Source organism: Oenanthe melanoleuca, chromosome 1 (genome assembly GCF_029582105.1).
Source record: "Oenanthe melanoleuca isolate GR-GAL-2019-014 chromosome 1, OMel1.0, whole genome shotgun sequence".
NCBI lineage: Eukaryota > Metazoa > Chordata > Aves > Passeriformes > Muscicapidae > Oenanthe > Oenanthe melanoleuca.
In genome coordinates this window covers 95,153,522-95,181,466 of record NC_079333.1, presented here as the reverse complement: position 1 = coordinate 95,181,466, position 27,945 = coordinate 95,153,522, and the positions used below count along the sequence as shown (strand labels likewise).

Here is a 27,945-nt window from a genome sequence, read left to right as displayed (position 1 = left end):
TCATTAATGTGCTTTTGCACCAAGGCCAGGCTCTGCTGAGTCTGTGGTGGGGAACACTCAGGGAGGATAAAATGACAATAAGGAAGGCTACCCTGGACCAAAAGGCAACAAGGTGTGGGGCAGCTTTGTCAGATAGACACTGTGGAGCTGGGGACTCTCAGCTAAGGGAAATCAATGCAGCTCTACCTCATCTGCTGGAATTAACAGATTCTGGTCATTTGCATTGAAAGCCAAAGGCAGATAAATGCAACAATTCTCTGCCAGTGCAGCTGGTGTAAGCTACTGGGATAATTTTGCACTCAGACTCCCTCTGGTCATTAGATTGATACAAATAAGTGCAAATTGATCCCAGTAAATGGCCTGCCAGTGCTTCATTTTTATTTATACAATGCTTCTGCTTCACTAATCAAGAGGTTTAACTTTGCCATGCTTGCTCATAAAAATTGTGCTTTCTCCAGTCATAGATGAAGAATGGCAAAAGACTCAGTGTGTGCCAAGGGAAACCTGTGTGGAAGTTGCCAAAGAGCTGGGTACAACAACCAACAAATTTTTCAAGCCTCCCTGTGTGAATGTGTTCAGATGTGGGGGCTGCTGCAACGAGGAGAGTCTCAGCTGCATGAATACAAGCACAACTTACGTGTCAAAAACGGTAAATGAGGCTGCTCATCTGTTTTCTTTCTGCCCTGGCTCACCAAAAAGGGAGGGGAAGGAGGATGTTTGGTTTCTGAGATCCTGTTATGAAAGATCTGTCTGCACTATCATAACAAACAGAGGAATTAATTTTTGGTCCATGTGGAGCGAATGCAGGAGTGTGCAATAGAATTATACATTCATGTTGCATGATTTAAAAAAATGTTTATATATGTCTAGAAATGGAAAATCAGGTCCTGAGAAAGTGACTGCAGGCTCATGATCATCAGAAGTTAGATCCTTCTTTAATATATTGTTACTTGGACTAGGAACCCTTGAGACCATTGTCTCCTAGGAATCCTCTGTATCCAAGGTTTAACCCCAGGAAATTTTGTTGTGTTGGGCCACTGCGTTTCAACATTATTGTCTGTGCCAAGAAAGCTGGTTAATAATTTCGGACATGCAATTTTGCAAGCCAAAAAAAGGAGACATATTAATCAGGTGAGGCCAGATGCTCTTAATTAGCATGGCTTAGGATCTGAATGTCCCAAACCACACACCTCTTAGGGAAAGAAAGGCATAAACCAGTAGTCAATTACTAAACAGGTGCATACCCAAGTTTTAATGGCCAGTCCCAAAAACTAAGCATAGAGTAGCTAGACAGATTCTTTCTCTAGACTCCCACTAGAGGCTTTGTACAGAGATCTCTTGCTCCAGTGGGTGACTGAGCAGAGCTCCAAGTTTAGTACTCCAAATCAACTCTGTGGATGAAACCATCCATTGTCCATCAGCACTCTGGTCTAGTGGGTGGCAGCCCTGCACACAGAAAGGGGTGAGGGGTTGGAACTGATCTTTAAGGTCCCTTCCAACCAAGCCTTTCCATGATTCTATGATTCATACCCACAGATGAAGCACAGGAGACTGATCCTCTTTGATGAACCTTCACCTTGTGCACTCCTATTTCCCTTGGCCTAATAAATGAAATTCTACTTCTGGAAAAGGCTTTTCTTTAAATCATAATAAAGATCAAGGGCAGTTGTTTCAAAAAGAAAACTGAAGCCCTTATGGGGAACAGCTCCAACTGACTTCTGTATTTATTTTGTGTTTGTTGGAATGTAATTCCACTGTGTCTGGTTGTGCTGGAATATAGCTGGAGTAAAATAAATCAGGGCCTGTCCTTCTTGCGTCAATGCTCATTAATTGCTTTCATTCCACACCAGAAGGAGAAAGCTGTTATGAGCTGTTGGCCACACACAAAAGACATCTGATCGGCTCAGGGAGCTAGGTCAGGATAAGAAGTATTTATTTATTTATGTGTTTTTTGAGCAACAGTTCATAAGTTTGTTGAAAAACCGCAGTTTTGCAGAGTGCAACATTCCTTTAGCATCCTTCAAAATAAGCATTCCTTCAAAAGTCCCCAGACAAGTTCCATTTCTGGATATCAGTTCAGATTTATTCATCTAGTGGAATTATTCCCATATTCCCATATAAGTGGGAGGATTTTTTCCCTTGATACAAAATATTGACTGGAGGATATTGATGCCACCTGAAGTTAGGCACTGTAAGTTTCAATGCCTGAGCAGTCTGCTTAGGAATACTCAGGTGGATGCAGCTGTAAGCCAAGACAAGCTGGCACCCCAAGACCTGTCCAGTGCTTTGGTTTCCAAGGGAAGGAAGCTGGTTTGAGGGGCAGAGGGAGTGTGGATCACTTCAACAGCTCCTACAGGCAGCTGCCCAAGGAGCCAGAGCCTCCACAGGCCTCCCCAGAGATCACTCTTAGCAGTTTGGATGCACTGAGAGCAGCCTGCTTTGTTCCTAAAGCTCCTGCTATCAACAGAGAGACATTTCCAGCATGATTCCCTGCAGAAACCCAGCTGAAGCAGAGTGAACTTTCCTCTATTTGCTCCTGTTTCTTCCCTCTCTGAGGAGGCTCTGGGGTTTGAGTTAGGTCCCTAAAGATGCATACTCTGATTATACCCAAGGACAGTTAAGTAGCTGTCTGTAAGTGGTAGAGACTTAACTGATGGTACAACCAAGAACAAAGTTCTCAACACCTATCTCTTTCCCATTTGGCCCTAGCATCCAAAAGAGGTTTTTGTGTTTGCTTGCAAATAATTTTGAGTAGTCTTGGGTATTTAATAGCTTTAATACAGCACTAGGATGCCTATTTTGGCAAGTTCCTACCTTGGTGGGCATTGCTTACTCTTCAAAACCCTCAGTGCACTTCTGTTCATTCATATTTATGGCAACCATCTCTAGATAAAAGCAAAGGTGGGAAAAATGGTGGAAAAGAATACAATATTTTTATTTAAAAATTTAATTATTAATTACTATTTAATTAGTAACTATTAATAATAAATTATTAACTGAAGGATGAAAACTGAAAAAGAAATGTTATTTGTCCCATCTAGCTCTTTGAGATCTCAGTTCCCTTGACAAGTGTTCCTGAGCCTGTGCCCATCAAAATTGCCAATCACACAGCCTGTAAGTGCACATCAAACACCCAGCGCCAGCAGTACACCATCATACGAAGATCTGTCCAGTACCCAGAAGAAGATGGGTGAGTTCCCTCATGGGCTAACTTCTACACATGTTGAAATTGTTTTGTCCTGATTTGCATGTTATAATGGTCCATTCTTTTTCTTTAATCCCAATAGTTTTTCCAAATAACTTGGTTATCACTCAGGGTTAGGAAGGACACCCAAACCATGTGAATTTTAAGTAAGGGTCATCAGAATCCCACTGCAGGCCAGTTCAGCAGCATCTGGAGTCACTATGATATTCAGGCTCTTGAGCAGGGACTCAAGGTGCTCATACTGGCGCTGTACTCCACTGCAGCTCTTTGAGAATGTGGCACAGATGTTTCAGCCTGACACAGCAACTCTGCTCGTGCATTATTCAGCCAGGGCACTCTGAGTCCTGTGCTCAAGCTAAAGCCCTCTGTCATACTTGACAGAGCATCTTGGGTCAGAATCAATGTGAATCTTGGCTTTCCACTTTCTGATCCAGGCTTGGTTTGCATTTGTTGGGCTCATGGATGGGAGAAAAGTGACCTCACATCTCACTCCTGTGGCATAATGTGGCATAAAATACCAGTACTCCTGTGAGAAAAGGCTACATAAATTAAACAAAGACTCTAGAAACTCAAATAAATTGAGTGACTCGCTGGAAGTCAGCTCGAAATTCTCTGTCAAGCCCTGCATTTGGCTTTCCCCATCACTGCCCTTCAGTTGGACATGGGGTGGGTAGAGGTGTCACTTCAGCAAACCACTCCAGCCCTCCCTCAGCCTGCTGGCCTCTGAATCCTCTCTCTTGACAAATACAGAAGAACCTCCGTCTTTTTTCAGTTTGTGACTTCCCCTCCCAGAGCAAAGTCAATAGCCCCCTGTGCATCCATGAGCACAGGCAAATTAAACTGGAATGAACCTACTGACAGCAAGGCAAAATTGAGTAAAGTTACACAACATTAATCCTGCAGGACAAAGACACCCTGCCTGGGGAAAAGCTGTTTTGTGGAAAAGTGGAGCTGCAAAGATGTAGCTTTTTCCTGAGGCTGTAATCTGAAATAGGTGCTGAAGCTGTGTTGTGTCACTGGGAGCCAGGAGCTCTGCCCTGTCAGCAGAACCACCCAGACCCCAACCTCTGCTGGCAGCAGGAAAGGACACAGGTGCCAGACCTTCACTGTACAGCTGGCACACCCAGCACACCAGCACCTCGTTCTGCCAAATGGATACTCTGGTGCCCTAATTATTATTTTTTTTTAATTCCTATCTCAATCTCTTTTTCTTCTAGATGCCCCTTTACCAACAAATTTTGCCATAATGGATGGATCTGGGATAGTGACAAATGTGAATGTGTGATAGACACACAGCACTCCAGCAGACGAGAAGGTAAAGATGGAATAACAAAGAGACACTTTTGAATATTATCTCCAAGCTCTTTGCCTCTCATTCTGGTCTTCTTCACAATTTTCCTTTTTTTTTTTTTTTTCCATTGAGAGAGTTAAAGTTTTTATTCCACATCCCTAGACAGACTTGGATTAATGTATGGAAACTCACCGGAAAATAAATACACATATGTGCTTCCACCATCTCATGTTTTTTTGCTTGGATGTTTTACTCTCTCTATATTAGCAACCTGAGTAGGACATAGGAAAGTATTTATAAGATTCTCTGAAGTAGGCACTCTGTACAAATTTTTTATTTCATGTGTGCCTTAAATTATATGATGGACATCAGGGAAAATTCTTAACTGTAGAAAAGAGATGCCCTAGAATACATTGCATGGGGCAGGTACTGATTTTATCTTTTTTAAATTTTATTTTTAGTTCTTAAGAATTAATAAGGAATAAGACAGACAAAACCAGTCCTGCATGTTAGCTGTACTCAGTGCAACCTTTCAAAATATTTGAGTACTTTTAATGATAATCTTAAGTTATTTAGGAATCTTTCAAACTGATACACCCTACATACTTAGGAGTATGTATGTATACATCTTCAGGTCTGTGGAAGGAAATGGAAGAGGATAAAATTTGTAGAAGAATAGTAACTGCCTTTCTTCCTCTGCTTCTCCTGTAAAATCTTAATTTGTTAAAATTACAGAAAATATTCTGAGTGGTAGTTGTGTAAGTTTAAACATATTTACTAGCAATAAATATTAAGAGAAACTAATTTTTTTTTCAAGTCCTGTGTAAAGTTTTAAAAAATTGTTTTTCTCAAGAAATTGTATTGGTCAAAACAACATGATCATAGCACTAAAGGAAACAGACAGAGAAGGAAACCTTGCCTTTGTGCTTCAAGCTACATTCAGCAAGAGAAAGAATAAACCATTCATAAATCAATCAATCTGGAGAGTAATTCCTAGACTAGCAAACTGAAATAAAGCTAAATAACCTCATAAATTGGTATACTGATTACAATCTCCCCATGTTAATAAGCAAGAAATAATTTGTATAGTGGCTTCTGCTGGATCTTTTCTCACTCTGGATTAGATCCTCTGACCAGCAGGTTAGGCAGTCAAACACAAGTTAGACTTTTCAGTCCAGAAAGGATTAGTACTCTGTATTTCAGGCTGAGTCCAAAGGACTGAGAATAGCCAGAGCCCCCTTAACTCAGAGTCTTTGTAAAGTCAGCTTGGAGCACTAAAATCTGTGGCTTGTTGAATTATGGCCTTTATTTACATAGACTCAAGACTTCCTCAGAAAAAATATCATTCTCTGAAGTACATTGTGTTTGGCAAGTGGCTGGGACAAAATAACTTAAAATCTGTCTTTGAGGTTGAAACAGAGTGAGATCGAAACACTCTGCACCACCTCACACATGCCAAGCTTTATCACCCCAAGGAAAGGGTTTGTCTTCCAAGAATTTTGGGCAGACTCCCTCCTCCCTTTCAATAGGCCTTAGGTTTTATTCTGTCAAGATACTGGTTTTTCAGCACTGAGTAAATAATAATGAAAATTTCTTTCAAGTAATGTGCAACTCTTCTCTGGCCACTGAGATCAGGGATCAGATGGCAGAGGTGCAGGTTCCATTTCACATTCCATAGGTTATATCCAAGAGCTAATTGTAAAGCTACAGGAAATTACCTTCCCAATGACACCTTATATGCCATGACCTTTAACCAGGGATGTGCTGCTTGTATTTTAATAAAGCCTTCACAAAATGTGTTCCCTTTTTGCTGGGATTAGCTCCATATTGTACTCCAGATGTGCACTTTCAAGGAAGATATTAGACAGTGAGTTCCCTTGGCTGTTTTGGCTTTTTTTCTGAAATGAAGTATTTTCTTTCATCTTTGACAAATATGAATGTGCTCCTTGTTGAAGTGCTGGGCCAGCTTGCCCCTAGTAGACATAGCATTACTCCTTAAAATTTCCTGCAGTGACTCTGTGATGAAGTACATGTGGTGGGTGTGGTAGTTTGCATGGATGTGCCTTTTTATAGACTAAATCCTTTTTGAGATTATCCTTTTAAAACTTGCTGTCCAGTAAACATTTGTGCATTCCAAAACATAACACTAGGCTCTTGCAGTATACATCCCACAAAACTTTTTTGTCCTAAGTTCAACCCACAAGAAATAGCAGTATGAGAATAAAAATAAATAATCAGCTCAGTCCTCTTGAGTCCTTCTCTGCATGGGAAGTTGCAACAGAAATTGTGAAGTCTAGAATCTATCAGAAAGTACATGTGTGAGTCCTAATGAACAGAGAATATAAAGAGTCTCCTCAAAAGCAGGATTTAGTCATGTAAAGCTTGCTGCTAAAAGATATATGTGCTATTGCAGGACTCCCTCCTCTTGCTGAGCTGGCTATGTGTGGACAACATATGGAATTTGATGAAGAAAATTGTGAATGCATCTGTAGACATAAGTGTCCCACAGATTTCTTTCAAAGTAAAGAGAACTGCAGCTGCTATTTGTGTAGGGAGAGCCAGGAGAGCTGTGCTCTAAAACACAAGATATTTCATGCTGAAACCTGCAGGTAAGTGATCCTTGCCATTCAGTGTCTACACAGCAAGAGCTGAATTAGAGGTGCAAGTGCTTAATTGGCTGGGAGGTCCACTTGGGATAAAATACCTTGCTGAAGTTATGGAGATAATAATAATATCAATAACAATTAATAATAATAATAATAATAATAATAATAATAATAATAATAATAATAATAGTAGTAGTAGTAGTAGTAGAGGTTATATTTACAACACTTACTGTATAAAATGAATCAATGTTTTATTTGTATTTTTAAGAAATTTGGACATGGCCACTAAACTGGCAATACTTACTACATTTTTTTTTTGCTAATCTTTAGGGAATGATGATTAAAACTGTACTACAATTGATATTAGGTTTTGCAGTGAGATACTGAGTCTTGCAGGTAGGCAGAACCCATCCTGTGCCAGCTGTTCTCTGTGCCAGCTGAAGGCAATCTCATGGATGGTTAGGGACAAAGGCTCTCTAAATTTGCACACAGAGCACACAGCACATTCCTTATCCAGTTGGTCCTCAGAGCAAATAATTTTCTAAACCTAATGCAATTTTGTACACATATAAATCTACTCAACCAGCTCTGACTCCACTGAGAAGCAGGAAAATTGTTCTGGGGCTACTATACTCCATGAATTTCCGTAATCTGTTTGTATTATTAGTTTTGAGGTTTCTGTGCCAATTCACAGAGAGAAAATGCCCTCTTATAACACCTGTTCTCATGGATTAGTTAATGTTTTAAATTTTTTACAAAGTTTGGTCCCCTGTAGAGACCCAGGAGCATGCAGTAGTTTAGTCTCAAAGTTTATATAAGGATAGTCAGCATCCAGTTTCCCCGGGTCCCTTGGCAGAGCTGTAGCTCACTGAGTGGTGACCCAGAGTCCACTCTCAGTGGCTTCATAGGTTCTTTCACAGGGAAGATGCTGTGGAAGAATTAATGTTTGCATCTTCAGGTTCAGCTTTGAAAACAAGGACAAACACAAAATAATGGGCAAGTATAAAAATAGCTAAAATAATCAGCAGAGCTAAAAATGAGCATTGAGAGAATTGTTTATTTATATGTTTCAGACAGGTAGGAGGGGGGCAATGTCATCATTTGTTTACATGAATTTGGCTTCCAGAAATTCCTGTAATCTGGACACAAGACCTTAATGCCAGACTTCCATGTACAGTATTTCTGGAGGAGCAAAGCTGAATGGTAAAGTGAGATCAGCTACTTTGCAGAGTACAAGGGCAGCACTGTCCAGTGCTGACCCTCAGGACTTCACTGGTCTCAAGAAAGGAAAGCATCACTTAAGTTGTGAATCTGGACAAATGGACCATGGCAAGATATGTTGCTGTAGACAAAAATTGTGAGGCAGCAAATTCTTGTCTCCCTGTGTTGTAGGATGTCAACACTTTCCCAAACAGTGTGTAGGGAGCATTGCAGTGTTCAGGGATAAAAAAGTTGAGGAATATGACAGTGAAGAATTTTCACATTAAAATGCTTTTTCTCTTTTGCTTTCTTTCTCCTTTATCAAACAGTTGTGAAGACAGGTGTCCATCCCAACCCAGAACATGCCCAACTGCCAAGCCAGTGTGTTCCAGGCACTGTCGTTGTCCTAAGGAGAAGAGAGGTTCTCATGGGTCCCAAAGCAGAGAAACTCCTTGACTGAGCTTCCCCTGTTCTTCAAAAATCCACTGCTTTGCAAAGTAGCTGTCACTGACTTTCAAACAATAGTAAATATGAACATTTTCCACATTAATAGCAGAAGAATTAATCCAGTCTGCATTTATTTATGAGTAATCACCAACTGCAAGTGAATCCTTTGGGACATTGGTAATGTTCTCTAAGAGGTAACAACAGCTGATGAATTTCTGGCTGCATGGAAGAAAGATTGGAAAGTACCAGTTCAATGTCACGTTATGGAAGATGAAACTGTGCATTGGAAATAGAGTCACAGTCTCCAGCCAGTCATTCAGAAATTGAGACTTGATAATCTTAGCCTCTGAATCCTTAGCTACTGCAGCTCCTGGGTAAAACTTTCTTCAGAAATTCAGTGTACAGGATTTGGCTTCTAATAGGTTCAGCACTGAGTTATTTGATCTACTGTCCAGCTTCGATTATCATTTTGTGTTTATTGTACAACTACTGTCAGATGTGCCATATTTAAGTGTATATAAGAAAATAAATACATCAGTTATTCGAGTGGATTTGATTTTTATCTGTTACTTTAAGACTCTGCCCAACAAAAAGAAAATAAGGAAAAACCCCAAAGCCATTTCAAGTACAGTTTTCCTACATTTGTTCCACAGGGACTGGCTTCTGCTCAAACCCAAGTCAAAACAAGGTCACTTGACCCAACAGTTTCAGTAAAAAAGAAGCATTTTTTCCTATTTCTGCCTGACAGCATGTGTGATTTATTTATTTGTTGCTGATAGAGTGTGTTAATCTTCCTAAGGGGATAACACCACACTAGTACTAACTCTTCAGTGATTTTTTAGAAAAGCTCTTTTCACTAGAAGATGGTTTTCCTTTTAGCCTACCACACAATGAAAATATCTCCTTTGCATTGAAATTCCTCTCCCCAGTGTGAGGCCTGAGTAACAGTGCTTTAACAAGATCAGGTAAGAGGGCACTGAGCCACTGAAGTCTGGTGTGAGCTAGTCCAGAGAAAATATTATAAACAATAATTCTGAACTGGAAGTGATATTCTTGACATCTGAATGATTTTTTCCCAGTTGCTGAATTCTCCAATTCTACACTGCACTGTGAAAAAAGGGAATAGAGTATATGAAACAAATGTTACAGATGGAACATTTGACACAACACAGGGAACAGGAAATGGATTTCTGATGTGCAACTTTTATTCATATAGGGAAAATAGATTACTGTATAATAAAATTAGAGACAAATACTGTAAGATTGATTAAATGGCTGGACAAAGCACCAAACAAAAGCACCAAACAATTTAACTTGCATTTAGACTCAGTAAGGCAAACCTGACACTTAAACTAGCACCAGAGGTATATGGAGTAAAAATACACCTTTATGCAAACCATACAGAAGTATCTGTAAAGCTAAATTCTGTGGAAAGAAATCAAACTTTTATATTTCCTACCTTATCTTGGAGTTTAGCAACTGGAATGCTGTATTAATGACATCTGTCTGTCAGTGTTGATCTGTAGAGGCTTCCTTGGTTTTCTGTCCTGACCAGTGAATATGGAACTTCATTTTTCAAAACTGAATGCTCTTGCCAGAAAGACAAGTAAGTCTGCTTCAACCCTGGAAGGCTCCTAGATAAAGCAGAGGGGCTGAAAACCCCAAAGCTTTCCTCACAGAGACAGAGAGGGATTTGAACATGAGCCACCTAACCTGCAGGAGCTGACAATGGCCATTAGAATACCCAGCCTGGAGAGGCACCAGCACTGATCACCACTGTAAACCCTGCTCTGAGCTTTGCACATTTCCCCATGCCAAAAAGAGACCTGTGCCTGATGCCCAGTGCAGGACTGAAGGTCTCAGTGGGATCAGTGAGATGAGATAGGCTTCTTTCAGTTTAAGCCTCTGGCTGAATTTAACCTTTAACCTCAAAATTTTGCTCTTAAATCTTGTGGATCACTTTGTTAAACGTTTAGGCAAATATTTTTGATAGTGCTGTGGTTTAACCCCAGCTGGTAACTAAGTACCCCACAACTCACTTGTCCTACCACCATCCTAGTGGGGAGATTTGGAAAGGAAAAGTAAACCTCATGGGTTGAATTAAGAGCAATTTGATAAGCAAAACAAAATTAAATATAACAACTACAACAACAATACGAATACTAATGCTGCTAGGAGTAGTAGCTGTAATAGAAAGGGGAGAGAGGAATAAAACCCCATAAGCACAAATGAAGTCCAACACAATTGTCCAGCACCCACCCAGTCCATCCCAGTGGTGATGGACTCCCCTCACTCCCCCAGTTTATACACTGGGCATCCTGCTCTATGGAATGGGATATCACTTTGGCCCACTGAGGTCATGGCTGTGCTTCCTCACAGCTTCTTGTGCATCTGCTCTCTGTCAGAGCATGGGAGATTGAAAAGCCCTTGATTTAGAGTAAGCCCTACTTAGCAATAGCCAAAACATCAGTGTGTTATCAGTATTATTCTCATACTAAAAGCAAGACACAGCACTGTCCCAGCGACTCAGAAGCAAGTTAACTCTATCCCAGCCCAAACCAGGACAGGTACAGACATGCAATAGAGACTATGTGACCATCAAAAACACACCTGGAGGTCAATGTAAAATTCAGTGTTTTTTTCACTGAATTTAACCCCCTACAGGTTCTTCTACCTGTGAGGGATTTCAGTTTTGCAGGAGCAATGTGCCTGAAAGCATGTGGATTAAGAATGGTTCTTAGGCTTGCTGTGAACATGGAAAAGGAAACTGCTTGTGGTGGCATTCACTAGCAAGCACAACCTAAGCAGCCAACAGGTTTTTATCCAGTTTATAACCTCCATTCTCCCCAAAGATTCCCAGCCCTAGTTTCCAGAAGCCTTACAAATGTACTTCTGTGTGCTTCAAGCAGGGCTGTCAGCCTGGTGCAGCCCACAGGCATCCTACAGCCCATTTCTTTTACAATGAATTCCCATCCCAGCAGATCACCTGCTCCTAAGGCCCTGTGCCCTATTGTAGGGTGCTGCTCTTTGTTGCCCTGCTCACCCAATTATTAGAAAATTACCAAAGCTAGAGCAGGTAGTGCAAATCTGTAACATTCACTGAAACACTGTGTGGAAAAGCTCATGAATTTAAGCACAGTGCTGTGAATGACAGTGCAGTGTGATGGTCTTCACTGCCACAGCCCCAAGAGTATCTGGATGTCACTAACCCTGTGGCATAGCCATAAATCCTCTGTGTGGAAGACCAGGACTAAAAGGAGGGTCTGAATGAAGATGTAAACACATGGAGATAATTAGATTTTGGTGAGAATCTATAAAAGTTCAATGCTATTTTGTAAGTGAAATTCTGGATTTTTCATTTTTAAAAATTCAACAAACTTTAAAATAGAAATGCTTTTTGTTATTTTTCATATCAATACATCAGATTGACTTTTAATTAGGATATTTAATATAACAATTCAGAAGAATTAAATTAGGTATGTAAATTCATAGCAGATCTGGTTTTTGACTGATGTCATTAACTCAACCTATGACTAAATGACCTCAGAGAGAGAGGGTTATTGAGCAGTGGAATGTTCTCTTTGAAGTCTGAAAGGCCTTTTATTACTGTGTTCAGCATGACTTGCTTTTTAGGCATATGGACATGATTTACAGATTTCATAGGCAGAATAATAGTGCTAAAAATTCCTGTGCAGTGTGTCTTAATTTTTATATATTGAGGGATGTCTTTAATGTGATATTTGTGTTATGTATGTCATAGGAATGACAGTAGTTAAATAATAATTGCTAATTCTAAATAAACATACACAAAGTTTCTCAAACCATCAGTTTTTAAGAGTAGCAAGCTTCTACTTATATGTGCTTTCTTGCAGGAAGGGGACAAGGAAGAATATGAATCAGAATAACAGCTAAATATGCACACTGCATTGAAAGAGTCAGGAAATATTCATCTTGCAAAAACTGTACTCGACTTCCAGAAGGACAGAGGTTCATGTGCTCTTACCAAATGCTGGTGACATGGAAGAAATGGAAGCATGTCTTCAAAGTACTGCTCTCCTTTACTTCAAAAGCTACCACAGGTCATATGCTGTGACATTGCTTACAGCAAGAATTATTCATGGGAGGGCTGGCAGAGCACATATAAATCCTGTCATACTCATGTACCTGCAAACATATAAATCTGAATATGTCCTTTGGGCATCAACTCCAGCTGACTCATAAGGTCCCTTCCTGTATTGCAGTGAAAACAAGTGTGAACCTGCTTAGGTTTATTTTCTGTTTTCTTGTACCACTGCAAGTCAGGATTTATGCAAATAAAGTTATTTTGCTTTACAGTAGTATAAAAAAATGGAAAGGAAAATCTTGAGAACCCAAAACTAAATCTGAGTTTTTGCTCAGATCCTTTGTATTTTCTAAATAACTGGTAAATGCATTTCAACTTTAAACTATCAAAGAGATTTTCATCTTCTAATTCTGGACTTGTGGAATAAATTATTCTTTCTGGAACTACAAGGTAGATACCAAGCCAAGTAAATCTATTTTCTCGCTTATTAAAGTCTACATTAAAAAAACAAACAAGCAGGGGTTACAAGTGATGTACTGCCATTCATTTTATTTATCAAGATCCTACATCAGCAGTTATTTAAAAACCTCATTAGAAACTTTTAACTCAGGGGTAAAAAATCTGTTTTAAATTAAGATAAAAGGAAAGTGCTCCTTTGGCCAATAAAACAAAATGAGTACAGAAAATGATGTGTCAGGGCTTGGTCTGCATTTTGACATCAATGCCATTAACACACTTCTTTGTTTCCACTTTTATCATACTTTACAATACTACTCAATGTGAAAGGTCATTCCAGGCTGAGAGCAGTGGGGAATCCATAATTTATCATGAACTGTTTCCTTTCTTAAATATCTAAAGGTACCTTTAAAATGGTCGAATAATCAATTATTTAATTCTAGTCTGCATTGGTTTATTCTATATATTTAAGAATACAACTGTAGCTATACAAAAAATATCTAGTTATGGAGTGTGATTACAAATCAAGTGCCAAAAAAAAGATAACAAAGCAGGAAGCATTTCACTTTGCCTTTTGCCCCACTTCCTTATGCTAAGTGGTATTTTTAACTGGTGAAGACTGTCTCTGATGTGTGGCTTAGGGTCACAGGTCCAGCTGAAAAGGTAATGGAAGACTAACCCATCAGTTTCTGTTAAGTGACTCACTGGCAAGGCATTATTATTATTCTTGATTTACAGTTTAAATCTGTATTCAAATTATCAATATATATATCAATATATATCAATATATAGTTAATTATAGTATCAATATATAGAACTATAGGTATTTCACGTTTTTTTTAATAAGAAACTCAGCTTTCTTTAAATTCAAACTGCAGAACGCAGGCAGGTACTACTTTATTTGGTATAATGACTACAGAGAACAGGGCTAAAAATGTTCTGGAGCATTTGTGTAGTAGGGACAGAGATATTTTGCAGCACCACAAGGATGAACACGTTTTAAGTTTCCAATAGCTCCATCTACTGTTGTCACTGCACCTTTTTTTCTCCTCCACCAATAAGTCCTCACACACACTCAGCTTTCAGTTAAACACATTTTGTTAGCATTTTAAAAGCTGAAACTCACTCGACACTTCTGCCACTCCAGTTTGTGCCAGCTCACAGAATAATACAATGTAGAACTCTACTACATAAATTGCCAGTTTTTAAGAGTTTGTCAAGTACAATTTTAAAGATACAAACAGAAGAGCTCTAGGACAGGCAGTCTCTTCTAGCACAGCTGACACATCAGTGTTAAAGCAATCAAATGTGGCCTCAAGACTGCAAAGGCAGAAACGAATCTGCAACTAAATAGACAGAAAAATCTAGTAAAGCTGGGAAAAAAAAAAAAAAAAAAAAAAAAAGTAGAACCAAGGCTAGTGTGGTCAACATGCTGTGGCTTCATAACTGACACCAGACCTGTGTATTACTGTAAATAATTTGAGCCAAATCGGACACAGGCTGAACTGTATTTCTGTCAAATTAGTCAGAAGGCTTGTTAGAGAGTGGATAGTAGTGGTATGCTGGCTGCAGGACAGATCCCCTGGGTCTGCCACCACAAAAGCAAACAGTACTTCTGACAGACTTAAAATGCCAGGATGAGCACAGACACCACTTTGCATTGTGTGCTCAGGAATCTTTTCCTGCACAATTTGACAAGTACCTAAGCTGGATCACTGCCTTGCTGGGAAGGCAGAAGACAGAGGCCATCCAGGCTTTGTTTGCCCTTACTGCTCCTGCCAGGGACCAGCAAGGACCAGGGACCAAGTGCTCAGGTACAGGAATGGGTCCTGCATGGCAGTGTGAGTGACTCACAGGTGGTGTAAAAGAGGATTCTTCTCAGCAACAGCCAGTGCACTGCAAGCAGCTGTTCTGTCTTGTGGCCTGCTAAGAGATTTGTTGGTTTGGGGATATTTTTTCTTTTATTTTATATTTACATACATATACAAACATGTATATACATATACATACATTTATACATACATATGTATACATACATAAATACAAAAAATAGGATGGGTTTGCTGGAGCAGCTGACATGCTGTATCAGCAACCTATCTCTACACAACACATCACTCTGTTATTTCCTAACCTTGTATCCCCAACTTTCTTACCCTTCTTTACTCTAAAATTTGCTTACCCACAGCTTTCTAAAAATCTTGTACCTTTTCTCTTCCCCACAAGATGTAACCTGTTTGTTAGCCCAGAGGACTGGAAGTTACTCCTGGTATATATCCTCTGACTGCTCCCAAGCCCTCATGCTCTGCTTCACCTTCACTCACCTGATTTGACAGGGAAGGGAATGCTCTGGGCTCTGGGGTGGAAGAACATTGTATTGCTCAGAGGATGACCAAGTGACTGAGACCTCAGGGCATGCACGAGAGGCACAGATCACACACATGTGAGAGCTAACATGCACAGCCTTCACCCCTGCCAATAAACTCCACCCTCCTGTTAGAAAATTCATGTCCCACAGACGGATTCCAAACTGCTTGGAAGGGAGAAGTGTCTGTATTTTCTGGCATCTAAGAGAGAAATTTGGCTTCAAGAAAAGCAGCCCTTTCTCCAGTTTGCGTTTAATGGTAATTTCTTTCACAGACAGCACTGCGGTTTGTTAAGCCTTCAATTTGGAACCTGTACTTTAGAAGTACATTAACATGCAACTTCAGCCAGCTTCTGTGGGATTCCATGAAATGGAAGACCCAGGTGCTTGAATGGGAAAACCATGATATTTTTTTTCTGGCTGCTTTATGGGAGGTATTCAGCCAGGTAATGAGATTGGCCATATGCAGCAGAAACCAGGCAAAACCAAACTTTCTAAGGTATTACAGAAATCTATTAGATCCTGTTGCTATTTCCTAGCAGCAAAAAACAGCTGCTGAGGTAGACAGTTGGACAGTCACTCCTTGTATGCAGGAATCCTTGAAGGCTCTCCAGCCTAACCCTGTAAAAGTAAACTAAATGGAAGGACAAATAGTCCTCTTTCTTTGGAGGAACAATTCCAAATACTGCTTTTCTCTTTGTTTTGGAGCCTCTTTAATTCCAGCAGGATCAAAAACTGCAAGAACTGTCATTTTTCAAACAAGGTGTTGGGCTGTCTGACTGTCCTGCTTGGTTTCACTAAGTCTGTGATACATCTATAGGCCACAATTCTCCATTCAGCAGTACTGTTTTTTAGTGATGTACTTAATTTGTGGCTTCCAACAGTTTCTGCTTTCCTGAATCTTGGAAAGAAAATGTTCTTCAACCCAGTTAAGCAGCCACACACCACTATTCCACATCTCAAGATTTCTTTTCCAGGAGCACTATGGCTCCCTTGTCATAGCATCAAGCTCTAGAGCAGCATTGCTTCACAGCTCTTGTGTGAAGTACTCTGTGAACAACTGATAGCTTGTTTTTGTCAATTACTACTGTTTTTAATAATAAATGTGCATGCTTATTGAGTGTAAATAAATGCATTAATTTAATACACCAGCTTATAACACACAGCAAAGCCACTTCACCAAATAGTGATAATCTTTGCTCCATGGAATAAGAGCAATGTCATCCAAGGCTGGGGGATAGAGTGGCAAATTCAGCCTGAGAGGAGGCTGAGTGGGAGCTGAAAGCACAGAGTATTTGGCAGAAAGTTTTCCTATATTTTCAAAAACACTGAAGAGGTCTCCTTGAGGCACAATGGCATCTGCTACCTGAACAAAGACACAGGAGTCTCTTTGAGTGTCCTCCATCGCCTTTCTCCATTAACTCAATTTATGAGATGTTTTAGAGAGCATTCAAGGACCAGGTTTGGATGTGGCAATTACTCTGCTGTCACAGGTTCTACATTTTTACTCTCTACTCTGTCTATTCCACAGTCTCACTCTGACCTTGTATGTACTCTGAGGGAGTGAATATACTGAGTGCAGGATTTAGAAAGTAAGAAAATTTGATTCTTTCTTCAGCTGTTGGTCCCTTCAATATCAGCTTCACCTCAGATCAGGGCAGGATAGACTCTGGATATGACCAGGGACTGTGACACTTTTATGAATACACAACACAACAGCACAGCCAGTGAAGAGTGAATGTTATCCCATCCTCGTGAACCAGCTGTGGAGACAAAATTTAGCAACACCTTTTTCAACTTGGCAGTGGCAAAGATTCCTTTCCTTTCCATTCAGGATTTTCCTAGGCTTCTTGGTCAACAAATTTTTCAAGTTCCCTTGAACATGACAACAGGATAAGGCTGTTGATACAGGGGGATTTACTGGACCACTGACAGGAAGGACATTAAGCCTAACTAGACACAATTAATGAAAAACACAGATGTCAGAGCACCAAAGCCAACATGCCAGGCCAAAGGCATGAAGGTTGGCCACCATCCCTGATCTCCTTCAGAAAGACATCCAGAGCCTATGAACAACTGCTGAGAAGGTAAAGGAGCTGTTGTTTTATACCAGTTGTGATTTCTCTTCAGATTTTTAGTTTGCATACCAAGAATTGCAGCTTCTCTAGAGAACACATATGAAGAACTAACCTAAAAAAATTAATTTTCCAAATAGCTAAAACCATAAGCATTGTTTTCCTGACAGCTAAAATTGGAGTGATGTGACAGCTTGATTTTTCAGGGCAGTGTGACAGCAAGGGAGTCACCACCACCACTTACCAGAGCTCACAAGGGGTGCTTGCAGTGGAGAATCCCAAAGTGCATTCCCCCTTCCCCTGGCACTACTTTGGTGGCTTTTTCCTCGATGCAAATTCAAGGCCACAGGTTTACACTCGGGCTACAGTTTCTTCTGAGAACTTCTAAGATCCCTACAAACTCCTGCTTCTCAAACTCTTCTTTCACACCCTGCTGTTGCTGGTGAGAAGCTTCCCCTCTTCTGGCCTCACACTCGGCTTCTCATCCTGAAATTCAGGTTCTTAACATGCCACAGAAGCACCTGATGATGAAATCTGATTTGCCAATGCTGGTCCCACCTTTCTGAACACATTCAATCACAGAAAAATTCAATCAATGATATGTTTTTCTTATTCAACACAGAGTAAGAGTTTTTCACATCTTTTAGTCCCCAGAATTAAGTTCCATATTTCCTCCTTAGTCCCTCCTGGGATCAGTGCCTCCAAACCACATCTGTCCAAGCTTCAGTCTAACAGGAATCCAGCTAGCACTCCAGCCTAGGTCAGCTTGTACTGTCACTCACAGGAAGAACATTTGCATAGGAATCATGACAGTCTAAAATCTGACAAAATTCACATCAGAAATCTTGGCAGGAAAAAGGAGCTGCCAACATAATTTTGGGAACATACAGGAAAGGCATGAACACCCTTCTTGGCAGCCAGCAGCAGCCAGGATAGTGTTGGAGCTGCAGAAAAGGCTGATGGTGAGGCTCCTTGAGAAGACCAGGAATATAGAGCCAAATGATGCCAACCCAGCTCCTTTCCCAGTGTTCAAGCTCCTGGACCGTCTATAAAAACCCGTGGTTTTAAAAACATTATTTGCATTTAGAAAAACATTTATTTCCATTTAGAGAGAGCAAACTTTCAGCATTTGGGCAGAAGAGACTAGAACATTTCGGGAGCTCCATCTGTAACTATGCCAAACACACCAGAAGAGCTTCTCCAGCGGGGGCACAGCAAAACCTTTGGAATTTTGAGGCAATCCCATCCCTATACGACGTTTAGGTCACTTTTTCTCAGTAGCTCCGTACTACACTTATTTGACAACAACCATCCGGGACGGGATTCCCACCACAGCACGGACACCGCTGCTGCGATAGCGCGGGGCCCTCGGAGCCGGGAGCGGGATCCCGGGATAGGGAGCTGGGATTGGGGCGGGACCCCGGGATAGGGACCTGGGAGAGGGGCGGGATCCCGGGATAGAGAGCTGGGGTGGGATCCCGGGATAGCGAGCTGGAAGAGGGGCGGGAGCAGGGGCGGGAGCAGGGGCGGGAGCGGGGCGAGATCCCCAGACAGGGAGCTGGGAGACGGGCGGGATCCCGGGGGCTGGGGCGGATCTCGGGAGCTGGGGCGGATCTCAGGATAGAGAGCTGGGGCAGATCCCGGGATAGAGACCTGGGGCGGATCCCGGGGACCGGGGCGGATCCCGGGAGCTGAGGCTGACCCCTGGATAAGAAGCCGGGGCGGATCCCTGGAGCTGGGGCTGATCCCTGGATAAGGAGCCGGGGCGGATCCCGGGGGCCGGGGCGGATCCCTGGGGCTGGGGCGGATCCCTGGATAAGGAGCCGGGGCGGATCCCTGGAGCTGGGGCTGATCCCTGGATAAGGAGCCGGGGCGGATCCTGGGAGCTGGGGCTGATCCCTGGATAAGGAGCCGGGGCGGATCCCTGGAGCTGGGGCGGATCCCGGGAGCTGAGGCTGATCCCTGGATAAGGAGCCGGGGCGGATCCCTGGAGCTGGGGCGGATCCCGGGAGCTGAGGCTGATCTCTGGATAAGGAGCCGGGGCGGATCCCGGGGGCCGGGGCGGATCCCGGGAGCTGAGGCGCATCCCCTGGGCGGGGCAGGGGCGGTGCCGCAGCCAATCCCGTCCGGCGCAGCGATTGGCGCTGTTTTCCCGCGTGACGCAGCGGCGCGCGGTGATTGGCTGCGGCGGCGCGGTGACCGGGAAATGGGGCCATGGCGCCGGGCAGCGCGCAGGGAGCGCCGGCCGCCGGCAGGTACATGCGCGGTCCCCCCGCCCTCAGCGCCGCCCGCGCTCCCCCGGGCGGCCGCCGCGGCGACTGGGCTCTTCACGGGGCCGCGGCGCCGCCCCTCCCGCGTGCGGCCTGCGCGGGACGCGTGGTGGGCCCGGCGGCGCCGCCGGCGCTGAGGGGTCCGCGGCTCGTCGCGGGCCGTGGCCGGCGAGTGATGGTGCCTTGTTTCGGTCCTTCCCCCGGCAGGAGCGGGCCCGGCGCGGAGGGCGGAGGCGCGGCGGCGCACAGCGTGTGCATGGTGTCGGACTTCTTCTACCCCAACATGGGGGGCGTGGAGAGCCACGTGTACCAGCTGTCACAGTGCCTCATCGAGCGCGGCCACAAGGTGCTGGTGGTCACCCACGCCTACGGGCACCGCACGGGCGTCCGCTACCTCACCAGCGGCCTGAAGGTCTACTACCTGCCGCTGAAGGTGATGTACAACCAGTCCACGGCCACGACGCTGTTCCACAGCCTGCCCCTGCTCAGGTACATCTTCGTGCGGGAGCGGGTGACCATCGTGCACGCCCACAGCTCCTTCTCGGCCATGGCGCACGACGCCCTGTTCCACGCCAAGAGCATGGGGCTGCGCACCGTCTTCACCGACCACTCGCTCTTCGGCTTCGCCGATGTCAGCTCGGTGCTGACCAACAAGCTGCTGACGGTGTCCCTGTGCGACACCAACCACATCATCTGCGTCTCCTACACCAGCAAGGAGAACACGGTGCTGCGGGCAGCCTTGGACCCTCGCATCGTCTCTGTCATCCCCAACGCTGTCGATCCCACAGACTTCACTCCAGACCCCTCGAGGAGGGATGACAGTACGATAACAATTGTTGTTGTCAGCAGACTTGTTTACAGAAAAGGTAATGGGGGATCAAATATAAGCTTGTTTTGGTCGTTTTCTTCCTTTGGAAAGGTCTTGGCCAAGTATCACTTAGGCCGTATCTGTGGTATGGATGGAATTTTCACTGGGAGTGGTGAGGTGGCTATTCCAAGCTTTTGTATTTGTCAGCTCAAGAAGAAGAAATGTCCATTTGTTTTTGTACATGTCGAGTTCAGAGGTGTGTTTCCATTGTAATACTGAAAATACTGAAAACTGCAGTTTATAAAAGAGAAGGTTTGGGTCACGTTGGACATATTTAGGGCCTAATCTATATATTCTGTTAGAAAAATTTTAATTGTTTTTCGTTTAATAAGTGACAGCAACTTAAGTAATTTTTTTTCCATATTTGTCTCCTAAGAGGTCACAAGTTGTTTTTTTTTTCATATTTTTGTGTACAGCAGTTTAACTGTCTTTAAGAGACTTCTTTTTCCACTTCTTCTGCTCTTCAATATAGTTGTAGATGTGGGCTGCATTGTGAGAAGTTCTGAAATTGAATGCAGTAATGGCTTGCCCTGCATTTTCTGTTCTTAGGTATTGATTTGCTTAGTGGTATCATTCCTGAGCTCTGTCAGAAATATCCAGAGTTACATTTCCTAGTTGGAGGAGAGGGACCAAAACGAATCATACTGGAAGAAGTCCGGGAGAGATACCAGCTACATGACAGGTTTGTTCTGTGGATGTCTGTGACCCCTCAAGGTACTTTAAGGGAACTGCCTGTTTCCCACCCTCTGATAAACCCCAAAATTTGAGGCTGGAGACCTAAAGGCAAGGCAGATAAACCAGACACTGAAGACTTTGAGAGCTGGACTATTATCCAGGAAGTTAATTCATGTTTCTCTGAATAGGCCCTGAATGAGTCTTCACTCAAGCCACAGAAAGCTGACTTAGATATAAATTTATCATACCCCTCTCTGCAACCATGGTGCTTGGATCTCATATGGCATCAGGTGTTAACAGCTCATTTGTGCCATTGCATGGGATGATGACTGTAATTTATTATTTCAGTATGAAACTCTTAAGCATAAAGATTGTCTCAGGTGTTCTTGTAGCATGTTCCCTGGTGCTACCATGTTACCAGAATGTTGACATGATACATATGCAATTTATGTATTTCTCTGGGGTTTTCTTGATCAAGAACAGTTTGTGTTCTCAATTGTTCATTTTCTTTTCTAGGTTTATTATTGCCTGTTTTGTACTTTAGTCAGTGATTCCCCCAATTAAAATTGTCAGTATCATTCTCATTTTAATCTTTATTGTTTTCCAATATCTCTTCAAGATGATAGGTCCTGACCATTGCATCTTAAAAACTTTTTCCCTTGTCAAACTCAGATTGGTCAGACCTCACACTGAGAATTCAGATAATGCAGTTGATAAATCTTAATTATTAACTGAATTAAGCAATTTTTTCTTGCAGAATTGCTCAGTAGCAATGTTCTGGAGGCAAATGTCATTAGAGCAGCAACTTCTCCCACCAACTTTATTTTCAGAAGTTTCTTTCAGGGTGGCAATAAAAAACCAGAACCTTTTATTTCTCCATTGCTGGAAAAGATCAGAGAAATCTAAACAGTGGTGCCCACCTTTTTCAGAATATGTGTAACACTGTACAGCATTATTATGGTCCAAATCCAGTGTTTATCTCTGGGGATTTTTTTATTTTTTTCCTCTTGTATGCAGGGTGCGTCTTCTAGGAGGCTTGGAACACCAGGATGTTAGAAATGTCCTGGTCCAGGGGCACATTTTTCTCAACACTTCCCTCACTGAGGCCTTTTGTATGGCTATTGTGGAGGCAGCAAGCTGTGGTTTACAGGTAAAAAAAATATATCTCAATATCTAGAAAGCATGTATCCATTTTAAACAAATTTCACAGTCAAATAATATGTACTTATAACATTTGATTCCATCTGAGGGTCTGTGTTGACAGAGGTAAGCAAACATTATCCCCATTTACAGATCAGCTGGGACAGAAGGGTTAACTGAAACTGCTTAAGCTCTGAGAAGAATTTTGTACAGAATTGGGAATAACATGTAGATCTACTCTCAGTTCTCTGAACTAGCCAGACTGCCTCTCCAAAATACTGTTTTGTATTTACTTCTTTACAGAGTTTTGGGGTAGTTGATGTTCACAAAGATTTACTTTGACAGTACTTTGAAAGGAGCTGCAGAAAAATTGCCTTATTATGTAGGAATTCAAGATAAGCTGGGAAGAGAGAAAACAGTAAAAGCCCTTTTTAACTAATTTACAACTCAGATTGACAGCTCAAAAAGAAGTTAAGTCAATAGCCATAAAGAATTAGAGTTTCACATTAAAATGTAAAGAAATCTTATTAAAAAGACAGACTGATAAGAGTACCTAATTTACAGTAAGTATAGAAAATGTGAGTGACTTCAGTTTTATCTTTACTTCAGTATCCTTTGGCAGCAAACTACCTAGTTGCAGTTATTCTCTTGCCATCTCTTTTCTTCTCTAGAGGTGAGGAAGTTCTGCAGTTTCTTATTGCCCAATGTTTAGAGATGATTGCACAATGTGAGTCTTAGTAACTTCTGATTTCCCTTTAAAATAATAATTCAGATTAATATAAATAAGTTTTTGCAAGTATTCAGTAACCTAGGAAACTGCAATTTTAAGTATGTGGTAAAATTATTCTCAAATAAAGATAACAGTTTTTTGAGATATACTATGGGGGGAAATGTCCAGCATCTGGTTACACAGGTTTAGTTGTGTACTGTGGCAAGCACCTTCAGGAGAAGTGTCTCCTAACAACTCATTAGACCATGTCTTCTATTTTATCACGGCACCAAAGCATCATTCTGCACAATGCTGCAGGTAATCTGCTGAGCTTTGTCTTCTCTGGGGTTTACACCTTTAGTTCACACACAGGTCAAGTTCTCAAACCATGATATTTTCCTATTCTTTTAAATAGCTGCATCTAAACAATGTAATAGCATTGTCATTGCACAGCTTCATTTTTTATGTTGCATATGTGCTGTTTCTTTTGTTTGCTTCAAAGGTGGTGAGTACAAGAGTTGGTGGGATTCCAGAGGTACTTCCAGAAAATCTCATCATTTTGTGTGAGCCCTCTGTGAAATCTCTGTGTGATGGACTAGAAAAAGCTATTGCCCAGCTCAGATCAGGAACTCTGCCATCTCCAGAAACTGTTCATAATGAAGTAAAGACGTTTTATACGTGGAGGAATGTAGCAGAGAGAACTGAGAAAGTATGTATAATCACTTCTTTCAAATTCTCTGAAAGTGCATTTCTGGAACAATTCTTGCTTTGAAATATTACTTTGCACATTCACCGTGAAATATTACAATGTAATTTTTCAGCATATTTCCTGTCAAACATACATGGTTTTAAAAGGTTCAGAAAATGCTTTTTTTTTCCCCCAAATAAATTTCTGGATAGGTGATTTTTTTTCCTATTTGTATTTCCTAACATGCCAAAATTGCTGGTAAAGTTTGTAAAGAAAAGCCAGATCTTTAGTTAGATTCCTATTATTTATTTATTCAAGTCTTCACATGAAGCAAGTTTTCTGGCATAACTGGAAAATGTGCTGCATAAGGTGTATGACAAGGTAAGGACAGTTCATGACAGAGTTTGCCATGTGCTAACAAGTAGTTTAAAATTTTGAGGGGTAGTTCAGTGCTGGAAGGCTGAACACAGCTGGGTTTACATAAGCTGTGGTTGAAATGAAAATTTAGTTTCATAGATTTGTAATCATATTTCAGAACTAGAACTGGACTTCAGTATTAAAACTCTGCCTTTCCATGAATAATATTGGTTGCAGTTTTACATGTTGTGTTATACAAGTAATATTACAAACACTTGTGGAGATGTCTCTTCTGACTTCACTTTCTGTGTTTTAGGGAGGAGAGAGCAGCTGAACCCCATGCCTCTTACTTAGATTATACTGCACTCAACTATATATCTCTCACAAGCCTCCTCAAAGTGCCATGTACAACCAGTTTATTTTATTATTTTCAAGTGCCATCAGTGTCATTCATTTTATGACTTTGTAACTGCAAGCAGCAGTTGAATTGCAAAGTTTTTACAGATGTTAGCCTAGATTTGAGTTTGCTTTATATAGTCTTCTCTTAAAAAATCCACCAGTACTTCAGGAAGGAAAATGCTTATAGAATTGGTAGATGTATGCATAGATCTTAAATTGTACAGAAGACAGTTGTTAGCAAATTATTAAGTTGCCTGTGGAATGGAGTCTGAAACATTCTTAAGGAAAAAACTGTGTCCTTCAAACCTTTTTGGAGTGGTTTGTCATTGGCTACAATAAGTTACTAGTAGCATGTATTTGCTTTGTGCAGTAATTGAACTAGTGTTTCTTTAAACACAAAGCAGGAGCCTATTATGATTTGTTTCATTGTTTAAATACAGAGTTTGGAATAGTGCCAAACTCACCTATGAGTCCATCCATCTTTGTGTTTAAAATCTAGTAATTGCACGTTCAGGCTCTTTCTAGGGCTAATGTGAATATGAGATTAGAAACCATTCAATTAATTAAAACCCCGACCCTTTCTGTATAATATTACATGAGAGACAAATCATGCAGCCTTCCTAGTTAATGAAATACTTCTGAAGTGTGTAAAAGAAGAGAATGTTTTGTATTTCTCCTTAAATAAATGAATGAACTATTCAGAACAAGACTCATAAATCAGCACTTAGGCTCTGCAAAGCTTTTTGGGGTAATATTTGACCCATCTGGTAGCTGAGAACAGATCATTTATTTTGTGCAGTGACGGCAAAGCACTGCCTGATTTTTGAGGTAGAAGCAACACGTTGTTAAGATGTTACTTTCTGTCTCCTCTCTGTTTAGGTGTATGACAGAGTTGCAGATGAGGTGGTTTTACCAATGAAGGAGCGACTTGACAGACTGATGACTCACTGTGGCCCAGTGACTGGGTGTATTTTTGCTTTTTTTGCTGTTCTGAACTTCCTTCTCTTGGCGTTTCTGAGGTGGATGACTCCAGATTCCATGATTGATGTTGCAATAGATGCTACAGGACCTAAGGGTGCATGGACTAAACAGTATTTTTTTGGGAAAAAAAGAAGAGTTAAAGAAGGACTTCCAAACTCTTACACTGCTCAAGTGGAGAGGGAAGAATGTGTCGGGCACTAACGGTTTTAATGGTTGCTGACAGAGACACTACTCTTTAAACTCTTTAGTTTCTTTCTGAAGTTCTTGGAAAGAAACTTAGTTCAATGTGCTACCTCAATTTAGGATGATGTTCTTAGTTCAGTTTTGGATTCATGCAAATTTATAAGCATCTCTTTTGCACTCAAAGCTGGGAGGAGAGCATGGGTTTTTATATATGTCAGAAGCCTTGGAAACAAAAATACAAGATTTTTCTTGATAACTTGAACATTGCAGAAAGGGACTTAATTGTCCCTTTAACACCACTTAAGGTGTTTGGGAGAGCAAAACACATAAATTATTAGCTTACTTTAGTTCCTGCTAATCCATGAAATTTACAGTGATTTTTATTTTAAGACCTCTTTCAAAATAATTAAAAACTCAACAAAATATACCTTTTTTCTCCTAAGATGAAAATAGCACTTGAAATTAGTCTTGAAGTCCATTACCATGTAAATTTCAGAGACTAGTTCTAGCAGTTGTGTCCCAGTGACAGCGTTTTGCTTGCTTAGCGTTATTATTTTGAAGCTTTTCCCGAGTCAGAGGTGCTCATCCTGTTGCTAAAACACAATTCCATAATGATTTTCTCATATTTTCAGAGGTGCTAAATTTGTCCTGTTCTCTTACATGTGTGAAAGTGATATAGAGCTTATAGTGGTTTTGGGTTTTGTTTTTGTTTTTCAGTACATAGGCAAAGAAATAGTATTCTTTAGAGATAATACAGCCTTCAGAAACATCTCAGGCCTGAAAAACTTCCAGCAGACTGTGCCAAAGTGTCAAATAATATGTGAGAGAGCAAAAACTGTGAAGGGCTTAACAAGCACACTTGTGCTTACTTGTTCTCTCCCACCTCCCACCCACACATCCATTTTTCCCCCCACTTCTCCTTGCCCTTACTTATGACCAAAGTGGCATTTCCATCTCTGGGAGGGACAGCATTCAGGGTGAATGATTTCACCTCATCCACATCAGAGACACTGGCTGGCAGATTCTGCATGTGAAATCTTGGGAAGGTATCCCTTAAGTGGAAATATCCAATGGCTGTGCTTTTCATGGAGAGACAGGAAGAGAAGGAGCATCTGAGAGGAGTCCTGAGTGATGTGTACGTGGGGCAAGAGGCAGCACAGCATTGTGCCAATGTGTGTGAGAAGAGCCATTTATTTCATTCAGCCACCTCTAAAATTGCCCCTTGTCTGATGCACTGGGTTCATTTCCTTTTCAAGCATCACTAATGATGACAAACTTATTATTTTATGACTGGAGTATTGCGTGCTGTTGGACACTGTATTAATATTAAAACTGTGCAATATGAAAATACTGTTTCCAAACCCTTGAAGGGTACTATTTAACACGTTAATTCTGCCAAATTCATGTTGTTTGGGTAGAGATGTAATTACACAAGCATTTTATAATTTCATTGAACATATTTTCATGAAATACAAAGATAATGTAAATAATTGCCATATATAAAGTCTATTTTCTTTTACTAGAATTTTTAGCCTTTGATATGTAACATACATCTAATACTACAATTTGAGTTTTTCAAACTCTACATTAAATATAAAGTCATCCAAAATGGTGCCACAAGTTTTAAGAGTAAATGGGTAGAATTAGGCTAATATTTACTTTTCTAAGTTATTCTTCTTTTTTTTTTTTTTTTTTTTTTTTTTTTTTTTTTTTTTTTTTTTAAATTCAAGCATTCATATTTCTAACCTTTTGAAAATACTGATTTGTCACTCCAGGGAAATGTTATACATATATACATATACATATACATATATGTATGTGTTTTTAGAAATATTTTGTTTGTTCTCTTTTATTTCTATTTGGTTTCCTGCAATATCTACAAACACTAAGGGTTGTGTGTATCTGTTCAAAATACTTTTTTCTTTTGTGGAACACTGTGTACTTACGAATAACATAATAAAACCTTGTTA

At 41.1% G+C, this 27,945-nt stretch overlaps 2 protein-coding genes across 2 annotated transcripts in view; both read left to right on the top strand.

Moving 5' to 3' along the window:
- The window catches only part of VEGFD (vascular endothelial growth factor D), a 30,039-nt gene extending 20,739 nt beyond the window's left edge, over positions 1 to 9,300 (top strand). The window contains exons 3-7 of the mRNA XM_056484182.1: positions 459 to 649; positions 3,042 to 3,190; positions 4,423 to 4,520; positions 6,910 to 7,105; positions 8,632 to 9,300. Coding sequence (XP_056340157.1) covers positions 459 to 649; positions 3,042 to 3,190; positions 4,423 to 4,520; positions 6,910 to 7,105; positions 8,632 to 8,758 — 761 coding nt within the window. The 3' untranslated portion in view covers positions 8,759 to 9,300. The remainder of the gene's footprint in view (positions 1 to 458; positions 650 to 3,041; positions 3,191 to 4,422; positions 4,521 to 6,909; positions 7,106 to 8,631) is intronic.
- Positions 9,301 to 19,834: 10,534 nt separating this feature from the next.
- Positions 19,835 to 27,671, top strand: PIGA (phosphatidylinositol glycan anchor biosynthesis class A). Its single transcript, XM_056484171.1, has 6 exons — positions 19,835 to 19,960; positions 20,183 to 20,841; positions 21,393 to 21,525; positions 22,536 to 22,668; positions 23,870 to 24,076; positions 25,691 to 27,671. The coding sequence occupies exons 1-6, from the start codon at positions 19,920 to 19,922 to the stop codon at positions 25,991 to 25,993; spliced, it is 1,476 nt and encodes a 491-aa protein (XP_056340146.1). The 5' UTR covers positions 19,835 to 19,919; the 3' UTR covers positions 25,994 to 27,671.
- The last annotated feature ends 274 nt before the right edge of the window (positions 27,672 to 27,945 follow it).